Source organism: Euprymna scolopes, chromosome 19, assembly GCF_053919585.1.
Source record: "Euprymna scolopes isolate OS-2025 chromosome 19, ASM5391958v1, whole genome shotgun sequence".
Classification (NCBI taxonomy): domain Eukaryota; kingdom Metazoa; phylum Mollusca; class Cephalopoda; order Sepiida; family Sepiolidae; genus Euprymna; species Euprymna scolopes.
This window is the reverse complement of record NC_136500.1, coordinates 55,079,752-55,101,637: the sequence shown is the minus strand read 5'-3', so window position 1 is coordinate 55,101,637 and position 21,886 is coordinate 55,079,752. Positions and strand designations below refer to the sequence as shown.

General features: G+C 34.3%; 1 protein-coding gene across 1 annotated transcript in view; it reads left to right on the top strand.

Annotated features, from left to right (window-relative positions):
• Window positions 1–21,886, top strand: part of LOC145303594 (sodium-driven chloride bicarbonate exchanger-like) — a 198,012-nt gene that overhangs the window by 38,429 nt on the left and 137,697 nt on the right. The window contains exon 2 of the mRNA XM_080145149.1: window positions 18,343–18,562. Within this exon, the coding sequence (XP_080001275.1) occupies window positions 18,387–18,562 (176 nt within the window). The 5' untranslated portion in view covers window positions 18,343–18,386. The remainder of the gene's footprint in view (window positions 1–18,342; window positions 18,563–21,886) is intronic.

Below are 21,886 nucleotides of genomic sequence, written 5' to 3'. Positions count from 1 at the left end.
ATTTATTGTTTTGGGCTCAAATCAAGTTATTAAGTTGGATCCATGTCCAAGGAACCTATATCTAAAATTTCAAGTCTTTGCACCTAAAATTGTCGGAGGAGTTTGGTAGAGTTCTTAAAAGTAAAATCGTTGAACTTTGACCCCTTAATCGCCAAATTTCTGGCCGAAAACTGATCACAAAGATATTCCCAACTCTCAGTACCATGTATATCAAGTTTCAAGTCCGTAGACTAAAAATTATTGCGTAGGAAAATGTACACAGACATATATATATATATATACATATATAGGGGAGTGGGTGAGTGGGTGCATATATATATATATATATATATATATATATATATATATATATATATATATATATATATTGTTGTTACCAGTCGAGTATATGTCTTTGAACGAACAGAGATCGATTTTATATTTTTAATGCGGGCCATTTTTATATAAATTCATTTTAATATTTGATACGGACCATCTAGGTTCTTTTTTCTTTTTTTTTCTTTTTTTCCAACACGTAATATCCCTGAGCACGGGAAGCTCTCTCAATGATTTGCGTTTCAAAAAGATTGATCGTTTGTGACGTAATCATGGGAACTGGAAAATATTTCCGGTCGCGTAATCATTTTATCTAATGTGTGTACGCGAACATATTTGTGCGTATGTATGTGTGTGTGTGTGTGTGTGTGTGTGTGTGTGTGTGTGTTCTCCCTATAAATCACGTAGTTAAGTTTGTTCGCATTTAATTCCGTCTAACCTAAGTGTATCGACTTAAAAAGGAAGTCCTCGCAAATAAAACCCGAAGTGTCTAATCTTTTATGGTAAGCCTTTACCTTACGACTTACCGCATTCCTAAGACAATGTTTAACTGACTATTGTACGTAAATTTCATGTTTCTCGGTGTTACGTTGTCACTAAATAAAACTCTTTATATACGTATGATATTTATTGTTGACTTTCTTTTTCTTTTTCTTTTTCTTATGTTTTTACATTTTTTTAGTCGCGTGCAAGCGACTCTGTAAGTCACTCCGTCGGTCGGTCGGTCGGTCGGTCTGTCCGTAACACTTTTATGTTTGACCTTTTTGGTTAAGATCAAAGGTCTGTTGTTAATAAATGCTGTTCTTAGCTTTTAAAGCTTTTTTCTTTGGCCTTTTGGTTGTGTAGTATCTGTTCCCGCAGATACTGCAAGCAAAGACCATATGTGGGGGCAACTCCAAATATCAGACCTTGGTCAATGTAGGGGAAACCCTTCATCCCAATTGTCACTATCCAGCTCCCCTACTCCCCGGAGAGTTGGTCCCCATCTTCCCTTCACTCCTCACATTAAAAATCGGCCTTGTGCCTAATTTGCTCGGTGGGGGAGCAAATAAATACCCTTTTCTTGGCCTTTTGGCCAAGGTCAAAGTGTAGTATATATTCTTACTACATGCTGTACTTATGTTTGTAACTTTGTGATATAAAGTGGGGGATCACTTTTCTGCATTAATTTAATGTAAAATGATCACTCACTTTACAACCAGTCACTCTCAAAGCCATTCAAGTTATTCTCCAGATCATTCAAGTTGTTTTTGAAGGATTCCAGTTAAGCATTCAAGTCCTTAAGGTCATTCAATTCATCCTTAAGTTCATTAAAATCATTCTAAGTCATTTACTTTTTATTTATTTAAGTCATTTCAGCCCATTTTTCGGTCATTTTAGTTTATCTTTAAGAATTTTATGCCAATCCTACATTCACGCATTCATTCATTACACGAGAGCACGCGACTAATGGCTATCCGCCTTGTTTTACGTTCAAACGACAACCTCAATTGTTGCTTATGATATGTGTGTGTGGTACATACATTTTTCTCGCTTGCCTCTACTTTCGCTTTCATTGCTTCTCTTCGTCGTCGTTTCCTCAATTATTTCGTTTTCTCTTCTGTACAACCGTCATTATTTCATCAGTTCAGCTAGACTAGTAAAACTTCACCGAGAAAGGAGACTTCACTGAGAGTTTCTAAGCTGTTTATTTCTGGAGATAATTGATTCACTCAAGAGAGAGACAAACATTCTCTTATTTGTTTAAATAATTAACTAATCTTCTTAACAATAATAGATGAACCATGAACAGAGATCTTAGGAAAAAAAATTTACCCCTTTTGACGATGTTAACTGTTCATTGGGTATTAAATCTTGACCGGCAATCCGGCCCGCCTGCGTTCCATAGGCTGTTTCTTTAAAAGCTTTGTTTCTTTTTCATCATGACAATTATTCACCACAAATGCCTAACTTTATGCATTTTCCTTCCCTTGTATTGAAACTGTCGTTATCAGTTCGTCTTTGATTGGTTGGTTGGTTATTTTGTTTTACGGCATGCCGACTCCAGTGATTTGGAAAAAAACAACTTTTTTTTTCTTTTTTTTACACAGTGATCACCACTTACCAAGGCCCGGAAGCCACTCAGGGATAGGGGTTATTGCAAGTACATTACGTTAGTGTGGAGATTTGATGAAGTGTTTACTTAAGGGGGCGGTTCATTAGGAATTTGTTAACGTTGGACTTGAACACATCCAAGTTGTAGTCCGGTGGGAAGCAGGCAGACGGAACAGAGTTCCACAGGCGTGCAGTTCTAAGAAAGAAGCTTTGTTCATGGAATCCGCGTTTTGATTTAGGCACATATATAGAGTGGGGGAAATTTTTCACAGTGGATTCAGACGGGTGTTTTTCGTGAAAGATTGGCGAGGGGGGACCAGAGATTGGAGTTCAGACGAGCACCTGCGATGAAAATAACGATAAAACAAGGATAGGCTCGCAACGTCTCTTCTGTGGGAGAGAGGTTGCAGGGTAGAGAAAAGGGCATCCCCCCACTAAGCCACGAAGTCTATTTTGTACTTTGTCAAGGCAGGATAGGCTCGCAACGTTCTTACAGATATTTCTTCAGATGTTTATGTTGCTTATGTGCATGGTTTTTTTCATATTGAGGGGGGTGATTTTGTAGATAGATGTTTGCTATACTTGGTTTGTATAGTTTTATTATATATTGATGATAATTTGTTTTTTGTATGTGTTTAGATATTTTGTAAATTTTCACATTTGTTGTAATAAATGTTTAGATTTTGTCGTATATTCCATTTTTTTAAGGAAGCCTATGATTTTTTGGTTTCTACTTTTTGAATATGTTTTTCTAATTTTCTTGTGTTGAAACATTTTCCTCTTATAATTTTTGTATTTTTACAATCCTCAAATAGTCAGTAAAGTATCCACATTGGCACTTTGGTTGTTGTTCTGGTTTTAATAAATAATTGTGGGTTAGACGTTTATGTTCTATATGGAGTTGGTTTAGTATGACTTCTTTTCTGTTTTTTTTTTTTTGTTTTTGTTTTTTGTTTTTTGCGTCCATTTTTTTAAGATTCGGTGTTATTTTGAAGAGTTTGTTTTCTTTATTCGGTTCCCCTGACTGTTGCCATTTCTCTTTTAAGTGTTTATTTATTGTTGGTGTCATATCTGTATAGGGAATTTTGCTAGGTCAGCTTTGTCTCCTCCTTTTATCCAGCAGAGTATGATTTCTTTTCTTTTTTCTAGATTGTTTATTTTCATCATTATATTTATTATTAGGAGGTTTTCTAGTTTTTGCCCCTTTTAATACAGATAATAAGTCGGAGAAGATGATAAAATTTTGGTTGTGGTCTTCAAGTGCCATATCTATGGCAGTTGTTTCGGCACTAAAGATAGATGCTTGGTTTGGTAATCTTTTTCTTTTGGTAGTTTTTCCTGTTATTGCAGCGCTGCCGGTGCTTTTTGTGTCCTTGGAGCGGTCAGTGTAAGTGATTTGGTGGTTTGGGAATTTTTCTTTAATTTCTGATAATTTTTCCAGGTAGTGTGTTTTTGTTTTAGGGAATTTCTTGAGATCTAGTATTATGTTGGGTTTTTGTATGGTCCATGGAGGGATATATATTAATTTAGTTTTGTGAATTTTGTTGAGTGGGACGTTTGTTCCTTTAATGATTTGATTCATTCGGAGCCTGAAAGGCTTTGTTTTGTATTCATTTTTTCTTTTCTTTTTCTATGAGGCTTGATGTAATTATAGTTTTTTATTTTTTTATTTTTTATTTTTTATTTTAATCGGTTATAAAGATGGGTGCAGGAGGGTTGGGTCGAAAACGAAAACAACAACAATCGCTCCTGAAGATAATCGGATGCACCGATAGAAAGCGCTCGAGAAGAATATGACCGAAAAGGAACCTTTGGGCGGCATTCTGTATAAGTTACCTACTAAAATTAAAAAGACCGCCCAGCAAATCGAAAAATTATCCATTAAGATCGGAAAAAAGAATAACTCCATCGTGTTCAATCAAACGTGTCTGAATATATATATATATATATATATATATATATATATATATATATATATATATTGATTGAGATTGTCGGACTGACTTCCTCATCTTGGTTGTTATTGTCACAACGTTTCGGCCGTTTTGCCCTCCGAAACGTTGTGACAATAACAACCAAATGAGGAAGTCAGTCCGACAATCTCAATCAATAAAAACAACTCATCTCAAAATACAGACAATTACTATATATATATAACATTTTTTTTTTTACTTTTAGACAAGAGATTGTATAATACTGTACAGTCCATATGAATATTTATAACACAATCACAACCAAATAAAGAAACTCAATATACGAGATTAAACAATATTATAAATAAAAATTTGTCTTACCTACAGTCAAGCCTGGTGGTGGAAAAGTCATGGTTTGGGGTTGCATGAGTGCTGCGGGTATTGGAGAGTTACATTTTATTGAAGGAAACATGAACTCCAACATGTAGTGGCAAATACTGCAGCAGAACATGATCCACTCCTTCCAGAAACTGAGTCGCAGAGCAGTGTTCTATCATGATAATGACACAAACATACAAACGAGACAACCACTGCTTTACTGAAGAGGTTGAGGGTAAAGGTGATAGAGTGGTCAAGCAGACGAACCTAATGGAAAATCTTTGGGGCATCTTCAAGCACGAGGTGGAGATGCGCAAAGTCTCAAATATCCGCCAGCACAGCGACGTCGTAATTGAAGAGTGGAAGAGCATTCCAGTGGCTACATGTGAAACTCTTGTAAGCTACATGCTCAGGAGAGTAAAGGCAGTTTTGGATAATGATGGTGACGACACAAAATACTGAGAGTTGACATGTTGTATGTTAATATTAACAGCTTTTCGTAAGTAGTGTACTCACTTTTGTTGCCAGGAATTTAGTTTTAATGGCTATGTTTTGAGTTATTTTGAGGGGGAAATAAATTAACTCTGTTATATATGCTGCAGACAGATTACTTTGTATTGTGTCAAAAAATCATTTTTTCAGTTTTGTCCCATAAAAACCTATGCTTAAATATTTGAAGAACTGTAAGGGTGTAATCCCTTTTGTGATACACTATATATATATATATATATATATATATATATATATATATATATATATATATATGAATGAAGAATTCAATTCAATAAATTTTACAAATTTACAACTAATTTATTTCGACAAAGAATACAAAAATATCTCTGTGAAATAATAAATTTTTCGTAATTTTTTTTAATTTACTCAAATTAATATCAAATTTTTATTTATAATATTGATTTATCTCGTATATTGAGCTTCTTTGTTTGGTTATGATTGTCTTATAAATATTCAGATCGACTTTAATTTTACAGTATTAAACAATCTCTAATCTGAAAGTAATTAAAAATGCTATATATATATATATATATATATATATATATATATATATATATATATATATATATATATATATATATATATATAATTTATTTATACAAACATTGATGGCCACATATGTGCATACAGAATCCTGTAACACCCGTTATTGGGGCGACTACATCTCCAGGCCAAGAATTTCCCTCGAAAACTGTCACCTACAAAAAATAAAATCATGTCTTAGAATAGGGGTAGGGGGTTGGTCTGGGGAGATTAGTAAGGGCATGGCCCCTGATCCATTCATTTATCTCATGATTTTATTTTCTCTCGTCTTAACTTCGGTAAGGGCAAGTTTTATTTTTATTCTGTTTATAACCTTAAAAGTAATTATCTACTCTCCGGTGTACTATTATAAAATACTTGGGAAGTCCGCCAATATGGCGTAAATAACCACGATATTTCCGATTTTTACACACGCATTTTTCGAAAGTATCCATACACACAAATATACAGGTGTTGATGCACACATTCAGTATATTTCTTCATACATACACATACATACAGAAATATAAAAAATATAAGAATACAAAATATAAAACGTAACAATACAGCATATACATGCATAGACATATACACACGCATATATATGTGTACATATACGCATAAATTAACACATATACATATATATTTACATATACACATCTATATGCTTACACTAAACGTAAATACATATCCACACAATATATACATTTATACACATACATACACCTATGTACACATATATACATATATAACCATATACATACACACACATATATACGTATACATAAATACATATACATATAGAATTACACATACACATACATATATACACGGAAAAAACTATTTGAGCATAAAACAGAAACAAAGCTATGATTTCATTTTCTAGATAATTAAATAATTTAGCCTGAAATGTCCACTAAGTTATTATATATATAACCGAAAAACACGCACACTCTCACATCAAGTCCCATGCACACGTGGAGCACTTAGATACACCACCAACACATAAAAGTTACATATAAATCTACATATACACACATGTACACATATAAACATACATACAATATAGATACATACATACACACATGATGATTGCAACGTCTTGTCAGACGAGTGCCACTCCCTCAGACACTTAAAGTCCATGAGCCCAAATGCCTGAGGGAGTATCTATACAAAGATGATGTTACAGGGTCTTAGCTTTGTACGACAGCTAAGTCTCTCTCTCGGTTCAAAATGTTGGGATCCAGCAACAAGCAAGAGCAAGATAGCCAACAACAAATCAAACTGCAGACCAGCTTAATGCGGGTACTGGTCTTCCGCTTTATGGTTTTTTAAATCAGAGATTTGCTTCTCCTAGAAAGGTTGCCTTCGCCACGGCTTACGGGAGCCCTCTCTACCCCAATACACATATACACCCACATACACACATACGTATACATATACATACATATACATCTATATATATATATATTTACATATATACACACATACATATACATACATATATATCTATCTATATATATATATATATATATATATATTTACATATATGCATACATACATATACATATATATATATACCTACCGACACGCACACATATACATACAAACATAAATAACTAGCGTCGACATACATATAGAAATAACTGTGATTAATAAATAATTAGTATCAAAAAATATTCGCGCATTTTTAACATTATGACCCAACATGCGAGGAAATATTTAATCAGGAAGATGGCATATTTTATACTTATACAAAACAATATATTACTATGATTATACTAGTAATAATAATCTATCAATTAGAAATTTTAAAATATCTAAAAACAACCTAAAAACATAATCTCAATGTCTTTCAATATATATATATATTTATATATATATATAAAATATGTTTTAGTCATCGACATACAGACCTGTTTCGTTGTTTCACAACTCATCAGTGCCGCTAGACTAACACCTATCCCAAGCCGAGGATCGAACCTAGAACCGTCGTGATGACAGTCGGCAGTCCTACCCCCTCTACGGAATCGGTGGCCGAAATTAATCTGTCCGAATGTCTATTTAAATAAACATCCGTCCGCCACTCGTAGAGGGCTCAAACGTTTGTTTGTAAACAAACCGCGAGCTTCACATTTTTTCAGCTAAATTAAGTAGCGAGTAAGATAATTTACGATAGTGCTCTACCCAAGAGGGGGGCTTTTATAAAATATAAAATACATATATATATATATATATATATATATGTGTGTGTGTGTGTGTGTGTGTGTGTGTGTGTGTGTGTGTGTGTGTGTGTATATATATATATATATATGTATATATATGTATATATATATATATATATATATATATATATATATATATATATATATATATATATATATATATATATACTAGCAAAAGTGCCCGTCATTGACTGGGTTCAAAAACAGCCTACAGAAAATGGACTCTGATTTATGAAAGCATGATAGGTTATGAAGAGGAAGGGTTGTAAATTTGTATTCAATTTGGAGGTATCAAAACCAAAGCAAAATATGATGAAAGTAAAAATAAAATACATAAATCCTAATTCATACATCTATACATTCATCATACCATACCTGTTCATACTGAAACACTTATCACAATACTCTGTGGATTTATATTAAAAAACCTTGTTAAACTTCGTGATATATTTCCATTCTATGGAGGTCAGGTGCGAACGAACACCCCATAATTTTATTATACCATATTTCTTCAAACTGAAACATAATTATCAAAGTATACTTACGCAGATAGATATGAAAAGTCTTTATTAAAGTTTGTGCCTATTTCCATTCTATGGAGGCCAGGCGCGAACGCAGACCCCACAATTTTATTATACCATCCCTATTAAAGTTAAAACATACTTATCAAAGTATTCTTATATACATCTATATAAAAAACACTTGTAAACGTTTTCTTTTATTTTTTAATTTTTTATTTCCATACTTTCTGGACCAGGCGCGAACGCAGACCCCACAATTTTACTGAACCACCGTTCTGCCAGATTAAACATACCCATTCCTGTGTCTCGATACATCTTCTATCATTATATGTAATCAGTTTTTTTTTTAAATAGTGAACCATATAGGAGCCTATTCGTGACCAGACACACACACACACACACACACACACATACACACACAGACATTCAGCTTTATATACATATATATATATATACATACATATATATATATATATATATATATATATATATATATATATATATATATATACTAGCATTTCAGCCAAGCGTTGCCCGAGTGTTTGGATGTGTATGTTGAGCAAAAAAAAAAGTGGTAGTAGGAAGGCAAGCTCGAATCCATACCGCGGAGGAGGCAAAGAACGGAAAAAAAACGTGACGTCTCTGTTGTTACGACCACCATCAAAGTGACGTAGGTTTTAATTAAGGTTTTAAGACGGGATAACTTTCGAAAATATCGGCGATAAGAACGACGCCTCCCTGTAGAAAAGTGCCCAATTGAAGGTGAAGATATTAATGTTTTTAGCCCATTTTTCTGTAATTTTCGTCTGAAAGGTTGAGCTTCAAAACGATACTGATCTTGTGAAAATCCGTCGCCTCTGTCGAAAGTTTTATGCAGACATGCAAACATACATGCATATATTTATATATTGGTAGCTCAAATTTTCGACCCAAACCAATTTAAAAAATCTTGCCCTATCTCTGAATACCCTTTATGTAAAATTTCAAATTTTTAGACCAGAAATTGTCTGAGTAATTTGGTAGAGGCCGCAAAGGTCAATTTCTTTTTACTTCGACTCTCATTATGACCCCATAACATTTATTTTTTGGCTCAAATCAAGTTATTAAGTTAGATCCATTTCCAAGGAACCTATATCTAAAATTTCAATTGTTTGTACCCAAAATTGTCGGAGGAGTTTGGTAGAGTTCTCAAAGGTCAAATCGTTGAACTTTGACCCCTTAACAGCCAAATTACTGGCCGAAAACGTATTACATAGATTTTCCTAAATCTCAGTACTCTGTATATCAAATTTTGAATCTGTAGACTGAAAATTGACAGTTATTGCGTAGGAAAATGTACACAGATAGACACACAGACATATACACAAACATACACACAGACAGACAGACACTTTCACGTTTATAGATATACACTGCGTATTAAATTATTAACGAGGTTTAAATATTTAAGGAACGAGTGAATAAAAATCCATGAAACTTTGAGAAAGTGCTTACAATACTATTCAGCGTCTCCAGTCAAAAAATAAAAGTATTTAAAGCAGTATTAGCGAAACTATGGCAGAAGATAGGAATATCTGTTGATTTCAGTGTGTCAAGTTATTTACGAGCTTAAGAGAAAACACAATATACCCATAACTTGTTTATTGAAATAATTTTCAAACATTAAATGAACTAGAAAAAATGCTTAGAACAATAACTACATAGCAATTTCTACGTTGACATAATTAGTAGGGCATATGCAATCCTTTTTTATAAATGACTTTTAAAGGACGTTGGTCCATAGAATTAGTCATATTTGTGATTTCGTCAATAGTTATACCTCGCGATACCTCGGCGAGCACCCACAACTCATCTTTGCTCTTAAATTGGCGTCCACTTGCATAGAGGTGTCGCTTCATGATGCTCCAAAGGTTCTTAATTGGATTCAAATCTGGTGAATTCGCAGGCCACTCCATCTTTCGTAGCCCAGAGAACCCCAGTTGTTGAAAATATTTTTTGCTTCTGTTTGCTGCATGCGAGGGAGCATTATCCTGCATAAAAATAATGGTTCTGCTGTACGTTAATCTTTGCTTCTTCAGCCATGGTTCAAAGTGCTTCTTCAGAAAAGCTATGTAAGCATTTGACGTTATTTTTTGCGCATTGTGGGACTGTCCATGGGCCAACTAAAGTACTTCCGATAATCCCAGCCCAGATCTTTATCCAACCACAACCTTGTTGGCGCCTTAAACGCTGATGACGATGCCGTCCATCTAGGACCCATCCCTTGCTCCAGCCATCTGGGCTATCAAGAGTTACACGCACTTCATCCGTGAACAAAACTTTGGAACAATTCGTTTTCATGTTGTCCTCTGCCCATTTCAATCGGTTTTGTATGTAATGTTGCTTTAATGGAGGCTTAGTCACAGGCTTAACAGACTTTGCTACTTCTTTCAGAAGTCGACATCGAGTTTTTTAGACATTCTTCAAGATAGCTTGGTTAAAGGCTTCTCGACTTGTCTGCCCAGGGTTCTTAACAACTTCACGTTTAATTTGGAGTAGAAAACAGCGTGAAACAACTCTAGATTTACCTTTATCAGCTCACCTACGTACCTTTGTAGGGCCCTTTACAAGTTTCTTCACAGTTTGATGGTACCTTCCTATCATTTTCGATATTTTGAGGGTAGTTTTACCTTTTGCTAGCTGTTCTGTAATAGTACTCTTTTTAGAACTACTTACACCACCTTTACGACCCATTTTATTGACGAAACAAACTGCCTCGTTAATAATTTGACACACCTCAAATACCGTGGATTCAGCAATTACGATGGCAATTTGTTTACATTGCACGAAAATTTCACAGTACGCGCAACTCAGCATTGCCAACGTTTCCGAAGTTTTTGATACGAAACTACCGGTAAGTTTCTGAAACTGGTAAAAAAATGTTATCTCGATAATAATTTGACACGCAGTGTATATACATAGTTAATGTATTATGCAATGAACTTTATATTAATTAATGGTCAAAAATTATTAGGAGCTAGTTATTATTAATTAATAAAGTGCAGTATGGTAAACCCATCAAATAAATACACTAATACGAGATAACCAATTTCAATAGGCCGCATAGACATACATACATACACATACACACTCGCATATACATATAAATATATGCATATATATAGAGAGAGATATATAGATATGAACGTATTTTATACGTAACTTCTTTACCAACTCCCTATACCCATATACCTCAATTGAAGTTTACACAACTATATTACGCGCACCCACCCACTTGCTAGTTTTCGTAGATTATACGCTTTTTCTACATAAAACTAGTACTGAATGCTCATTGAAGTCTATAGGTCTATCGTTAGATCAAGTTACTACTAACTCAAAGGTCATACATATACTAGCTTTACCCTGCCACGGTGTAATGAAAAAAGCAAATAAAAAAAGAAAATGCATGTTTCTTATATTCTTAGTACAGCAATCGACTCTCACAAAGGAAAAAATGCGGAAATGTAAGAAGTGGTACTCTTGCAGTATGTAAGAGTTTGATATTTTAGTGTTTTTATTTAATGTAAAACGTTTAATCATCTCGAAGAACACGGTGTTCATGTCTGTATCTAGAGAAGAGGAATGGTCGTGGACTCTGTAGAATATGTTAAGTTTGAGTAAATAAGTTAAAAATTATCTAAAACAGTGTCAGAGTTTTATAGTTTGAACTGACTTTAGTGAATGTAACATCAATCAATGGTGTCCGCCAGCAGTTGTATGTTTGAAAGATACAGCTAAAGACTGTTTTTCGAGCCGACAAAACGGTACATTAAATAGAAAGGGTTGTTTTTGTTTTTTTTACACAGTGATCACCACTTATCAAGGCCCGGAAGTCACTCAGGGATAAGGGTTATTGCAAGTACATTACGTTAGTGTGGAGATTTGATGAAGTGTTTACTTAAGGGGGCGGTTCATTAGGAATTTGTTAACGTTGGACTTGAACACATCCAAGTTGTAGTAAGGTGGGAAGCAGGCAGATGGAACAGAGTTCCACAGGCGTGCAGTTCTAAGAAAGAAGCTTTGTTCATCGAATCCACGTTTTGATTTAGGCACAGATATAGAGTGGGGAAAATTTTTCACAGTGGATTCGGCTAGACGGGTGTTTTTCGTGAAAGATTGGCGAGGGGGCGCAGAGATTGGAGTTCAGACGAGCACCTGCGATGGAAATAACGATAAAACAAGGATAGGCTCGCAACGTCTCTTCTGTGAGAGAGAGGTTGCAGGGTTTGACGAAAAAGTTGTGGGGAAACTCAGTATGTAGCAAATAATATGATAAAATAAATATGAAAGCCGAAAAAATACGTTTTTTAATTAAATAAACATGTTGTATATTTAATTACAATTTTCCGGTTTCAAACACGCACACGAACACGCACACACATATATATGTATATATATTATAGATATATATAGAGAGATAGATATGTATATATGTATGTATATATATATATATATGTATATATGACTAGTTCATTTAATCACATAAATCAATATACGAAAATATAATTTTATGCGTAAATTTTTAGTATTTACTTCAACAGTGCTCAATACATAGGTAGAGCTAAGCAGTAAGTTATAAAAATATTATGGCAGTATCGCTTAATTGCCATATATATTTTTATAACTTACTATATATATATATATATATATATATATGTATATATATATGTGCATACACACACACACACACATATATATATATATATATATGTAGTAATTTATAAAATATATATGGCGATTAAGCTACACTGAATATTCCGCGTTTCATCCACTCTAGGATTCTTCAGGCTTATGCGCATAAGCCTGAAGAATCCTAGAGTGGATGAAACGCGGAATATTCAGTGTAGCTTATCGCCATATATATTTTATAAATTACTAACATGCTCTACATACGTAATGAGCACTTTTGAAGTAAATACTTAAAGTTTACGCATAAATTTATACTTTCGTATATTAATTTTATGTGAGTATATATATATATATACAAGAAACGTCCAAAAAGTAAGGCCTCGTATATATATCAGATATTCTCCAGTGTGTGATTGTGAAATAAATTTTATATCACTCTGTCTGGGATATTTAGAAGTACGTATAGGTGGATAAGCACCAAAACAGATACAAACGTGTGTGTGTATGTGTATATATATATATATATATATATATATATATATATATATATATATATATATATATATATATATATATAATATGTTTTTAAATCTCCGAAATAGCTACATAGTAAGCAGCTGACGATCCCCGTTTCCTTTTTACAACATTTTAGTTAAGGTTATCTCTGTTCATCCTTATGTACTTAAATTCTGTTTTAAAATTGAAGATTTTTGCGGAATCGGCTTATGCAAGTACTAAGTCTATTTCTATTTCAAATTTTAGTTAAGGCCCTTTTTTTCTTTTTTCTTTTTTTCTCATCCTTATATAAATGAATTCTCTTTTGTCATTATGAAATTTTTAGAAGTCGGATTATGTAGGTGCTAAGTGTGCGATAGGTTAAAGTTAATTGTTTTTTTTTTTTTCCTTCCGGGAATTTAAACTGCATTCTTAATTCTTATTTTTGCATTATTTTTTTTTTAAGCTTCTTTAGGCGTAGTTTACTGCAGAAGAGCTCCAAGCTTTAACCATAGCTATTATGTTTCGGTGCTTATACTTTTACGCTAAGACAAATCAGTTGAAATTAAATGCTATTTTTATCGCTTTTTAAAGTTATCCCAAGTTTTGTTAAATTTTTGCGATAATGAAATTCGGTATGAATTGTCTTATTTGACTCGGATTTAATTATTGAAGAATTTATTTACATTAGATTTAAAAACAGACATGTTATGATTAGTATAATTAACTCGGAATTTAGCAGTAATAAATTTAACATTTATTTATTAATTCATATGTATCTTTGCGTTATTTGTATGTTTTTCTGTTTGTCAGTATTTTACTATTTTTTGTCTGTTAAATTATATTCATGTGTTTGTTTTTATAGTAATTTTTGCCTATATGTATTTGTGTTTGTCTTTGTTTACTATTTACTATTTTTGTTTGATAGTTTATAAGTATACTAGCCTGGATGCCCGGCGTTGCCCGGCGTTGTCCGGCGTTGTCCGTGTGTTCTGAAGTGTGTGCTAAGCAAAAAAAAAAAAAACAGTGGTAGTAGGCAGACAGGCTCGAACTTGTACCACGAAGGAGAGAAAGAATGTGAAAAAACGTCTTTGCTGTTGCGTCCATCGCAAAACCGGAAGTGGCGAAGGTTTGAATTTAGACTAGTCAATCGAAAAGAGGAATTGACCTTCGAAAATATCCCCGAAAATGCGGCTCCTCCTTGTAGAAAGTGCTCAGTTGAGGGTGAAAGAATTCATGTTTTTAGCCAATGTTTCGTTATTTGTCGTCCGAAGGGTCGAGCTTCAAAACAATACCGCTAGTTTATATGTATTAGGTTGATAAAAAAAGTTCTTGCGGGATTTTTAATTTTGATTTCAAATGATGTATTTTAAAATAAGTTTTCGTTCTAACACATTTAAAACTTTATATGTCATTTTAAAACAGGTTTTTCGCTCTATCTAATCGTTTAAATTACAATCGTTTTAAAACTATTATGTCTCCTTTTCAGAATATTGATTATAAGACGAAAAAGGCCAATTCGCACAATATTTTTTATTTCAATTAAAGCTAGGCCGAAAAGCTGTTGAAACAGCTCCCGATATCAACGAAGTGTTTGACCACTGAAACACTATTGAACACATAGCACAATAGTGGTGTAAGATGTTTCCTGCCGGTGACGAGTGTAATGGGCGTAGTGGTCGGCCATCGGATGTTAACAACGATCAATTAAGAGCCTTAGTTGAAGCCAATCCACGCACAACTGTTCGAGAACTTGGTTCTAAATTGGACGTGACGTATATGACGATTACCAACCATTTGTGAGTGATTGGAAAGACTAAATAACTTGATAAATATATGCTTTACGAATTGAAATCAACCAAAAGTAACGCCGTTATGAGGAATCATCTGCTCTTCTTTCCCGAAACCAGAGTTGCACAAAAAGAAGGTCATGCTGACTGTTTTGTGGTCTGCAACCGGTCTCATCGATTATAGTTTTTTTTGTTTTTTGTTTTTTATGCAGGCGAAACCATGACGGCGGAAACGTACTGTTAACAAATAGATGAAATGCATCAGAAACTTCGACAACAACACCCAGCATTAGTCAACAGAAAAGGCCCAATCCTCTTCTATGATAATGCTCAACCGCACGTTGCAGAAGTTGAACGAACTGGGCTACAAAACTCTGTCTGCTCGGCAATACTCACAAGACCTCTCACCTATCGACTACCACTTTTTCAAGCATTTCGACAACTTTTCGCGTGAGAAATTCTCTAAAAGCCTAAGTGATATCAAAAACGCCTTCAGCGACTTAATCGCCACCAGAACGCAAGATTCTGACATTACTAGCATAAGTACATTTGCTTTGCGTTTGCAAAAGTGTGTTGATTCTTATGGTGCTTATTTCGATTTTTGTTTGAGCCGAGATATCTTCATCTGAATTTAAAAATTAAAAACTGCAAGAACTTTCTTGTCAGTCTAATATGTGTTTATTTTTGTTTGTTTTTTTTTTTGGGGGGGAGGGTATTATTTTAATCTGTTTAGGTAAGTAAGCAATTGTTTTAGCTTTGCATGTGTTTCGTCTTGTTGATATCTATTATCCTCATAAATCATAATAACTGGTTTTAGTAATAATGAAATGAATGAGAAATATTTGATAGATGTAATATTGGCAATAACATTTGTAGTATTACTTCATTTTTTTTTTTATTATTACAATTTCACCCCAAATAAGGCACATTGCCACTTTGGTGTAGGGGGCTACTATCAGGGGCAGCAACTACTAGGGCACTATGTAGGGATTTGGGCAGCAAGATGTCTGTTCACGTTACACTTGAATTTCTGCATGTCAGTACAGTTGGGGAAGCAGGGACATGTATTGGAATTCCAGAGTCTAGCGGTTCTGGGGAAGAAACTACTGGAGTAAAAGGCTCTCTTGCATCTAGGGATCTCTACTGTGAAGGGATGCGATTTAGCTGCTTGTCGGGTTTGTCAGGGGTATTTACGTCGTTGGGGCACAAGTGTCTGCAGTTCATCAGAGCATTCACCATTAAAATACTTGTAGAACAGGCAGAGGGATGCAACGTTTCGTCGATGGGACAGAGACTGAAGTTTAGATGCCAGTTACGGGCCTATCAGATTGGCGATTCTCTTTTGAACCTTGTCTAGGGGCGAGAGACTAGCAGCAGATGCACCAGCCCAAATGTGACAGCAATAATCCATACATGGGCGAATGGTGGTCTTATAGGGATACAGGATACTTTCAGTTGTCAGTAGTTTTCTAGCATGGTAGAGAGAACCTACCTTCTTTTGCAGCGGCCCTGGCAATGTTTTCAATGTAGTTGTTCCAGCTCATGTTTCCTGTGGACGTTAGGCCAAACAGTTTGAAAGATGTACTCTCAGATAGGGAGTCACTGGCCATTGCTATTGGTGGCAGAGAAGGTTTCTTGTAATTATTGAAGGAAACCAGTTTAGTCTTGGCAGCATTGAATGTGACCATCCATTTTTGTCCCCATTCCACTACAGATCATTTTTATCAACGCAGTTATACAGCACCATCGGTGAGCGTTTCCAGCGAGTTATCTGCTCCTTGTAAACGTTAGTTACAATAAAAACAAGCTTCACGGACAAATTCAGCCTTTTCCCATCCGACGCAGACACACTGCTTCAGACCGCCTTGCTTTGCGGACTGTTTTGACGAACACATCACACACCGCGTGCGCTCACACGCAAACACACTATTCTGCTATGTAATATTTCTTCTCTTTATTTACACACGTACACAGACATTGTTGAACACATTCTTGTGAACGCAATTTCTTAGCAAATACTATGTGCGTGCATATGTACACACACGCACACACACACACACACACACACACACACAAACAAACTCTCTTTATACACGTTTTCATGGACAGTATTTAATATCGAACCCAGTTGGGTTCACAAACAATAAATATTTGTTGAATGTTATATTGTCTCCGAGTTGTTACTTTGTTTTCAGCGGCATGCGTGTGTATTGCGAACACATAAGTATATATGTAGCAGTGGTGTTGCCATCAGCTTTCCTACATATGATAGGGTTCACGTAAAGGTTGTCAACATCCCAAGAATAATGCTATGAAACGATGCAAGGCATGGTTGATGAGCATCCCTCTTTTCTTACAGCTGGGTGGTCAGTTTTCCCGAATGCACACTCTAGCTTGTTGCAAGTATAGCTGAGAATGAACCCAACGTCATTAAACGTTATGGACATCGCCATACAATTAATCACGCTGAAAAAGGAGGTGGTAATGTTTGGGATAGTGTAGATCCTACGACCGAGCCGAACTATATACTATTCCCACAAAGAGATGTCAGTCCGAGCCTGTATTCGCTAATGTCTCACACGCTTTTAGCTGATTCGTAGGACGAAAGTGTAGTATCTGTTTTGATGTTTGCTATATATTTTTCCTTCTCAGTCAGTTATGGAGATATCCTTCTAGACTGATTCGTTTTTTTTTTTAATTTTTGTGCCAATCTAGAGTGTCCGTGTATGACGGATTCGATTTTCACCTACATTAAAAAACCGACCCTGTATTGTGGTAACGCAAGTAGTTCGGGGCCCATAAGAGAAAATAATATATTCTTATTGTGAGCCTATTATATTTGGGATGTTATTTTATATCAAACTTTCTGATAATAATTTTGACGTTCTTTCCATATTTCTCTTTGAAGGATCCGTTTAATTGATATATCGACCCGTTAATCCTGTTAGCAAGATGCCCGAAAAACACGTGAACCCGAAGAAAAGGGAAGAGAAAAAGACGAATGCCAAAATCAAGTTTGCAAAAGAAAAAAGCATGGAGGAGAAGACAACAGAAACACCTACTGTTTTTAGCCAGATGAGTTTTCTCTACATCGACGCAAACGGCTGCGAATGGAGAGAAACGGCCAGGTAAGACTCAGATCATTGTATACCATGGGATCTCCAAACATAAGATTAACATGCGCGGTTCCTAATAAAACTATGAGTTTGAAATTGGCAAAATCAATATAATTATCGAATATATATATATATATATATATATATATATATATATATAGGGTGACCCAAAAAAACGGGCCCAACTCTATTCTAATTATAGGCTCCGTTTTTTAGTATTTTGTCCGAATAAAATTAGACTTTGGTCATAACTAGTTTATTATATTCAAAACATCACATCCAAACACTAGGGTCTTTGGCCTTTTTTTCACCGTTGACTGTAAAATGCTCAGAAAAACAATTGAATGCCATCTGTTTTTTTTTTTTTTTGGGGGGGGTCACCCTGTATATATATATATATATATATATATATATATATATATATATATATATATATATATATATATAAAATAATTAAATACCTACAGACACTAGTGTTTCATCCTTTCGGGAATCTTCAGTGCAGGGTGTCACGATTAATACCAGTCGAACGATTTGAACCCCGCAACACGAGACATCCCTGTCTCGATTAGCGGAGACCTAATCTAATATATATATATATATATATATATATATATATATATATATATATATATATATATATATATTGCAATCATTGGGGGAAGACTTTTATTATTCATGATTAAAAGTAAAATGCGTTTTAAAATAAAGAAAAATGGGCGAAGAAGAAAGAAAATAAAAGGATGGGAGTCAGCTGACTGGTTTCGTGCTCACTTTCTCAAAGCTGTATCAAGATATTTAAAAACGGAAATCGAAAATATGTACATTTAAAATAAAATTACGTTGCGTTCCGTTTTCCCGAAGATTCTAGAGAAAAATATCATAACGTTTCTTTATTTTAATCGCTTTCTCCCTTTTTATTTGGGGGGAGGGGAGCGAAGGCGAAACCGGTCAGCTGACTCCTCCCTTTATTTTTCTTTCCTCTTCTTCGTCCCCTTTACTTTATTTTAAAACGCTTTTAATCATGTCTTCCCTTCATGATTGCATTATTTAAATTCTGTATCCCAATGAATCATGAAATATATGTGTGTGTGTGTGTGTGTGTGTGTGTGTGTGTGTGTGTGTGTGTGTGTGTTTGTGTACTAGCTGTACCCGCTAACCGGCGTTGCCCGGTGGCACACCCTTCTCCGCGTAAAAATGTCAAATGCAGCTGTTATTTTTGTTGTTGGCCAAATATTAAATTCTTAAGCTCTGTACTGCCAAAACAGCCTAATCAGTTATTTTATTTTTTTACTTTACCCCCTCCCCCGTATGTAACTTTTTTTTACCATTTAAAAGAAGGTTTAAATAAACTGCTAATAATTTTTACAAATTTTTTACAGCATACAAAATAATGTAAATGCGATACCAAATTCGTGTAGTCAAAATAAATGTAGTGATGTTTGTGAAGCTGTAGACATGCTCATGTTTAAGAAATCTAGAAAAAAATGAAATAATAGTGATATTATCCTGTAATTTTCGATATTTATTCATTATTAAATAAACTTGTTTAGTAACTAATCTGTTCTTCAGCCTTCTCAGATGCATATGATGGAAGCATATTTCATGCTAATCTTTCTAATTGAGACAAAGAACCCTCTCCCCCCCCCCGAAAGTATAAGTGGCTTTGTAAATAAAAACAGCGAGGAACTTGCTCACCCACACACACACAAAGTTACTTAATAATAATGATAATAATATATATATACATACATATATATATATAACTGTATATATATAACAGTATATATATATAATATATAGTATATATATATAAGCTACATGGTAAACAGCTGATGATCCCCGTTTTCTATTTCCAACATTTTAGTTCAGGTTTTCTCTTTTCATCCTTATGTAGTCAAATTCTGTTTTAAAATTGAAACCTTTTGCGAAATCGGCTGATGCGAGTGCTAAGTCTATTTCTATTTAACCACTTTAGTTAATGAACTTTTTTTGATCCTTATATAAATGAATTGTCTTTTGTCATTATAAAATTTTTAGAAGTTGGATTATGTAGGTGCTAAGTCTGCGATAGGTTAAAGTTAATATTTTTCCCCCCTTCTGGGAATTTAAACTGCATTCTTTTTTTATTTTTGAAAGTTTTTATTCAAAGCTTCTTTAAACTATATATAGTGGGGGGACTTATACGGGTATGTATTTATTCGAAGCATGTTGCGCGCACATGTTGTGCACATATAGATATGTGTAGGTATTACGCATACAAAAACGTTCATGAAAAGAAACACACATACGAAAGCCCATATACACACCCTCACATAGATAGATAGATAGATAGATAGATAGATAGATAGATAGATAGATAGATAGATAGATAGATAGATATGTTTGACTAATTATAACTTGGAAGGAATCATGTGGGTGACAGTCCCATGTTTCAAAAAAACACATGCATCACCTCATTCAACCTCCGGTGACATTTCAAACTACGCCATCTGCTTCGCTTGTTTTATATATATATATATATATATATATATATATATATATATATATATATATATATATATATATATATATATATATATATATGAAAGAGAAAAGTATTACATAGGACAATGTGATGTCCTGAATAGAGTTTAACACGACAATTGTCTGTGCAGCGCCTATTATTTTGGAAATAAAAGTTACTTCATTGAATATTTTTATGCAATAGCAAAACCCGTGAGAATTCCACAGAATGGGAGATATATAATCAACAAATATGTTTTCATAAAGCTTATATTTTACTGGATTGTATTTCAAATATAGAGCTGACCCAAACGAAATAAATTAATAAGCACTCAGAAAGTAATATTGTGCTGGATAGTTTCATACAAATCATAAAATCACATTATAAAGCAAACTTGCTCCTTCAGTACAGCATCTCTTGGCAGACAATGTTCTTTTTTGTACCGTTTCTTTCGAATAGAACATCAGCATACAAATGGATAAATCCATCCAAGCAAAAATACCGGATGTCAAAATAGTTATCAAGAAAGAAAAGTCCAGCACATTGATGTTGACGTTTCAGTAGATCGCAGAGTAAAGAACAAGGAGACGGAAGGGCGGAGCAAATACACGGAACTGGCCAGAGAGCTGAAAGGGAAATGGAGGATTAAGAAAGTTAGGATAACACCAATAATTGTAGGAGCACTGGCAACAATACGGAAAAACGTGGAAAAAAGAATGGGCGAGATTGGAATCAGAATGATGGCTGAGAAGATACAACAGATAATAATGAAAACGGCTGAAATATTAAGGAAATCCCTTGAGTGAGGAGATTAATACATATGAGCTATA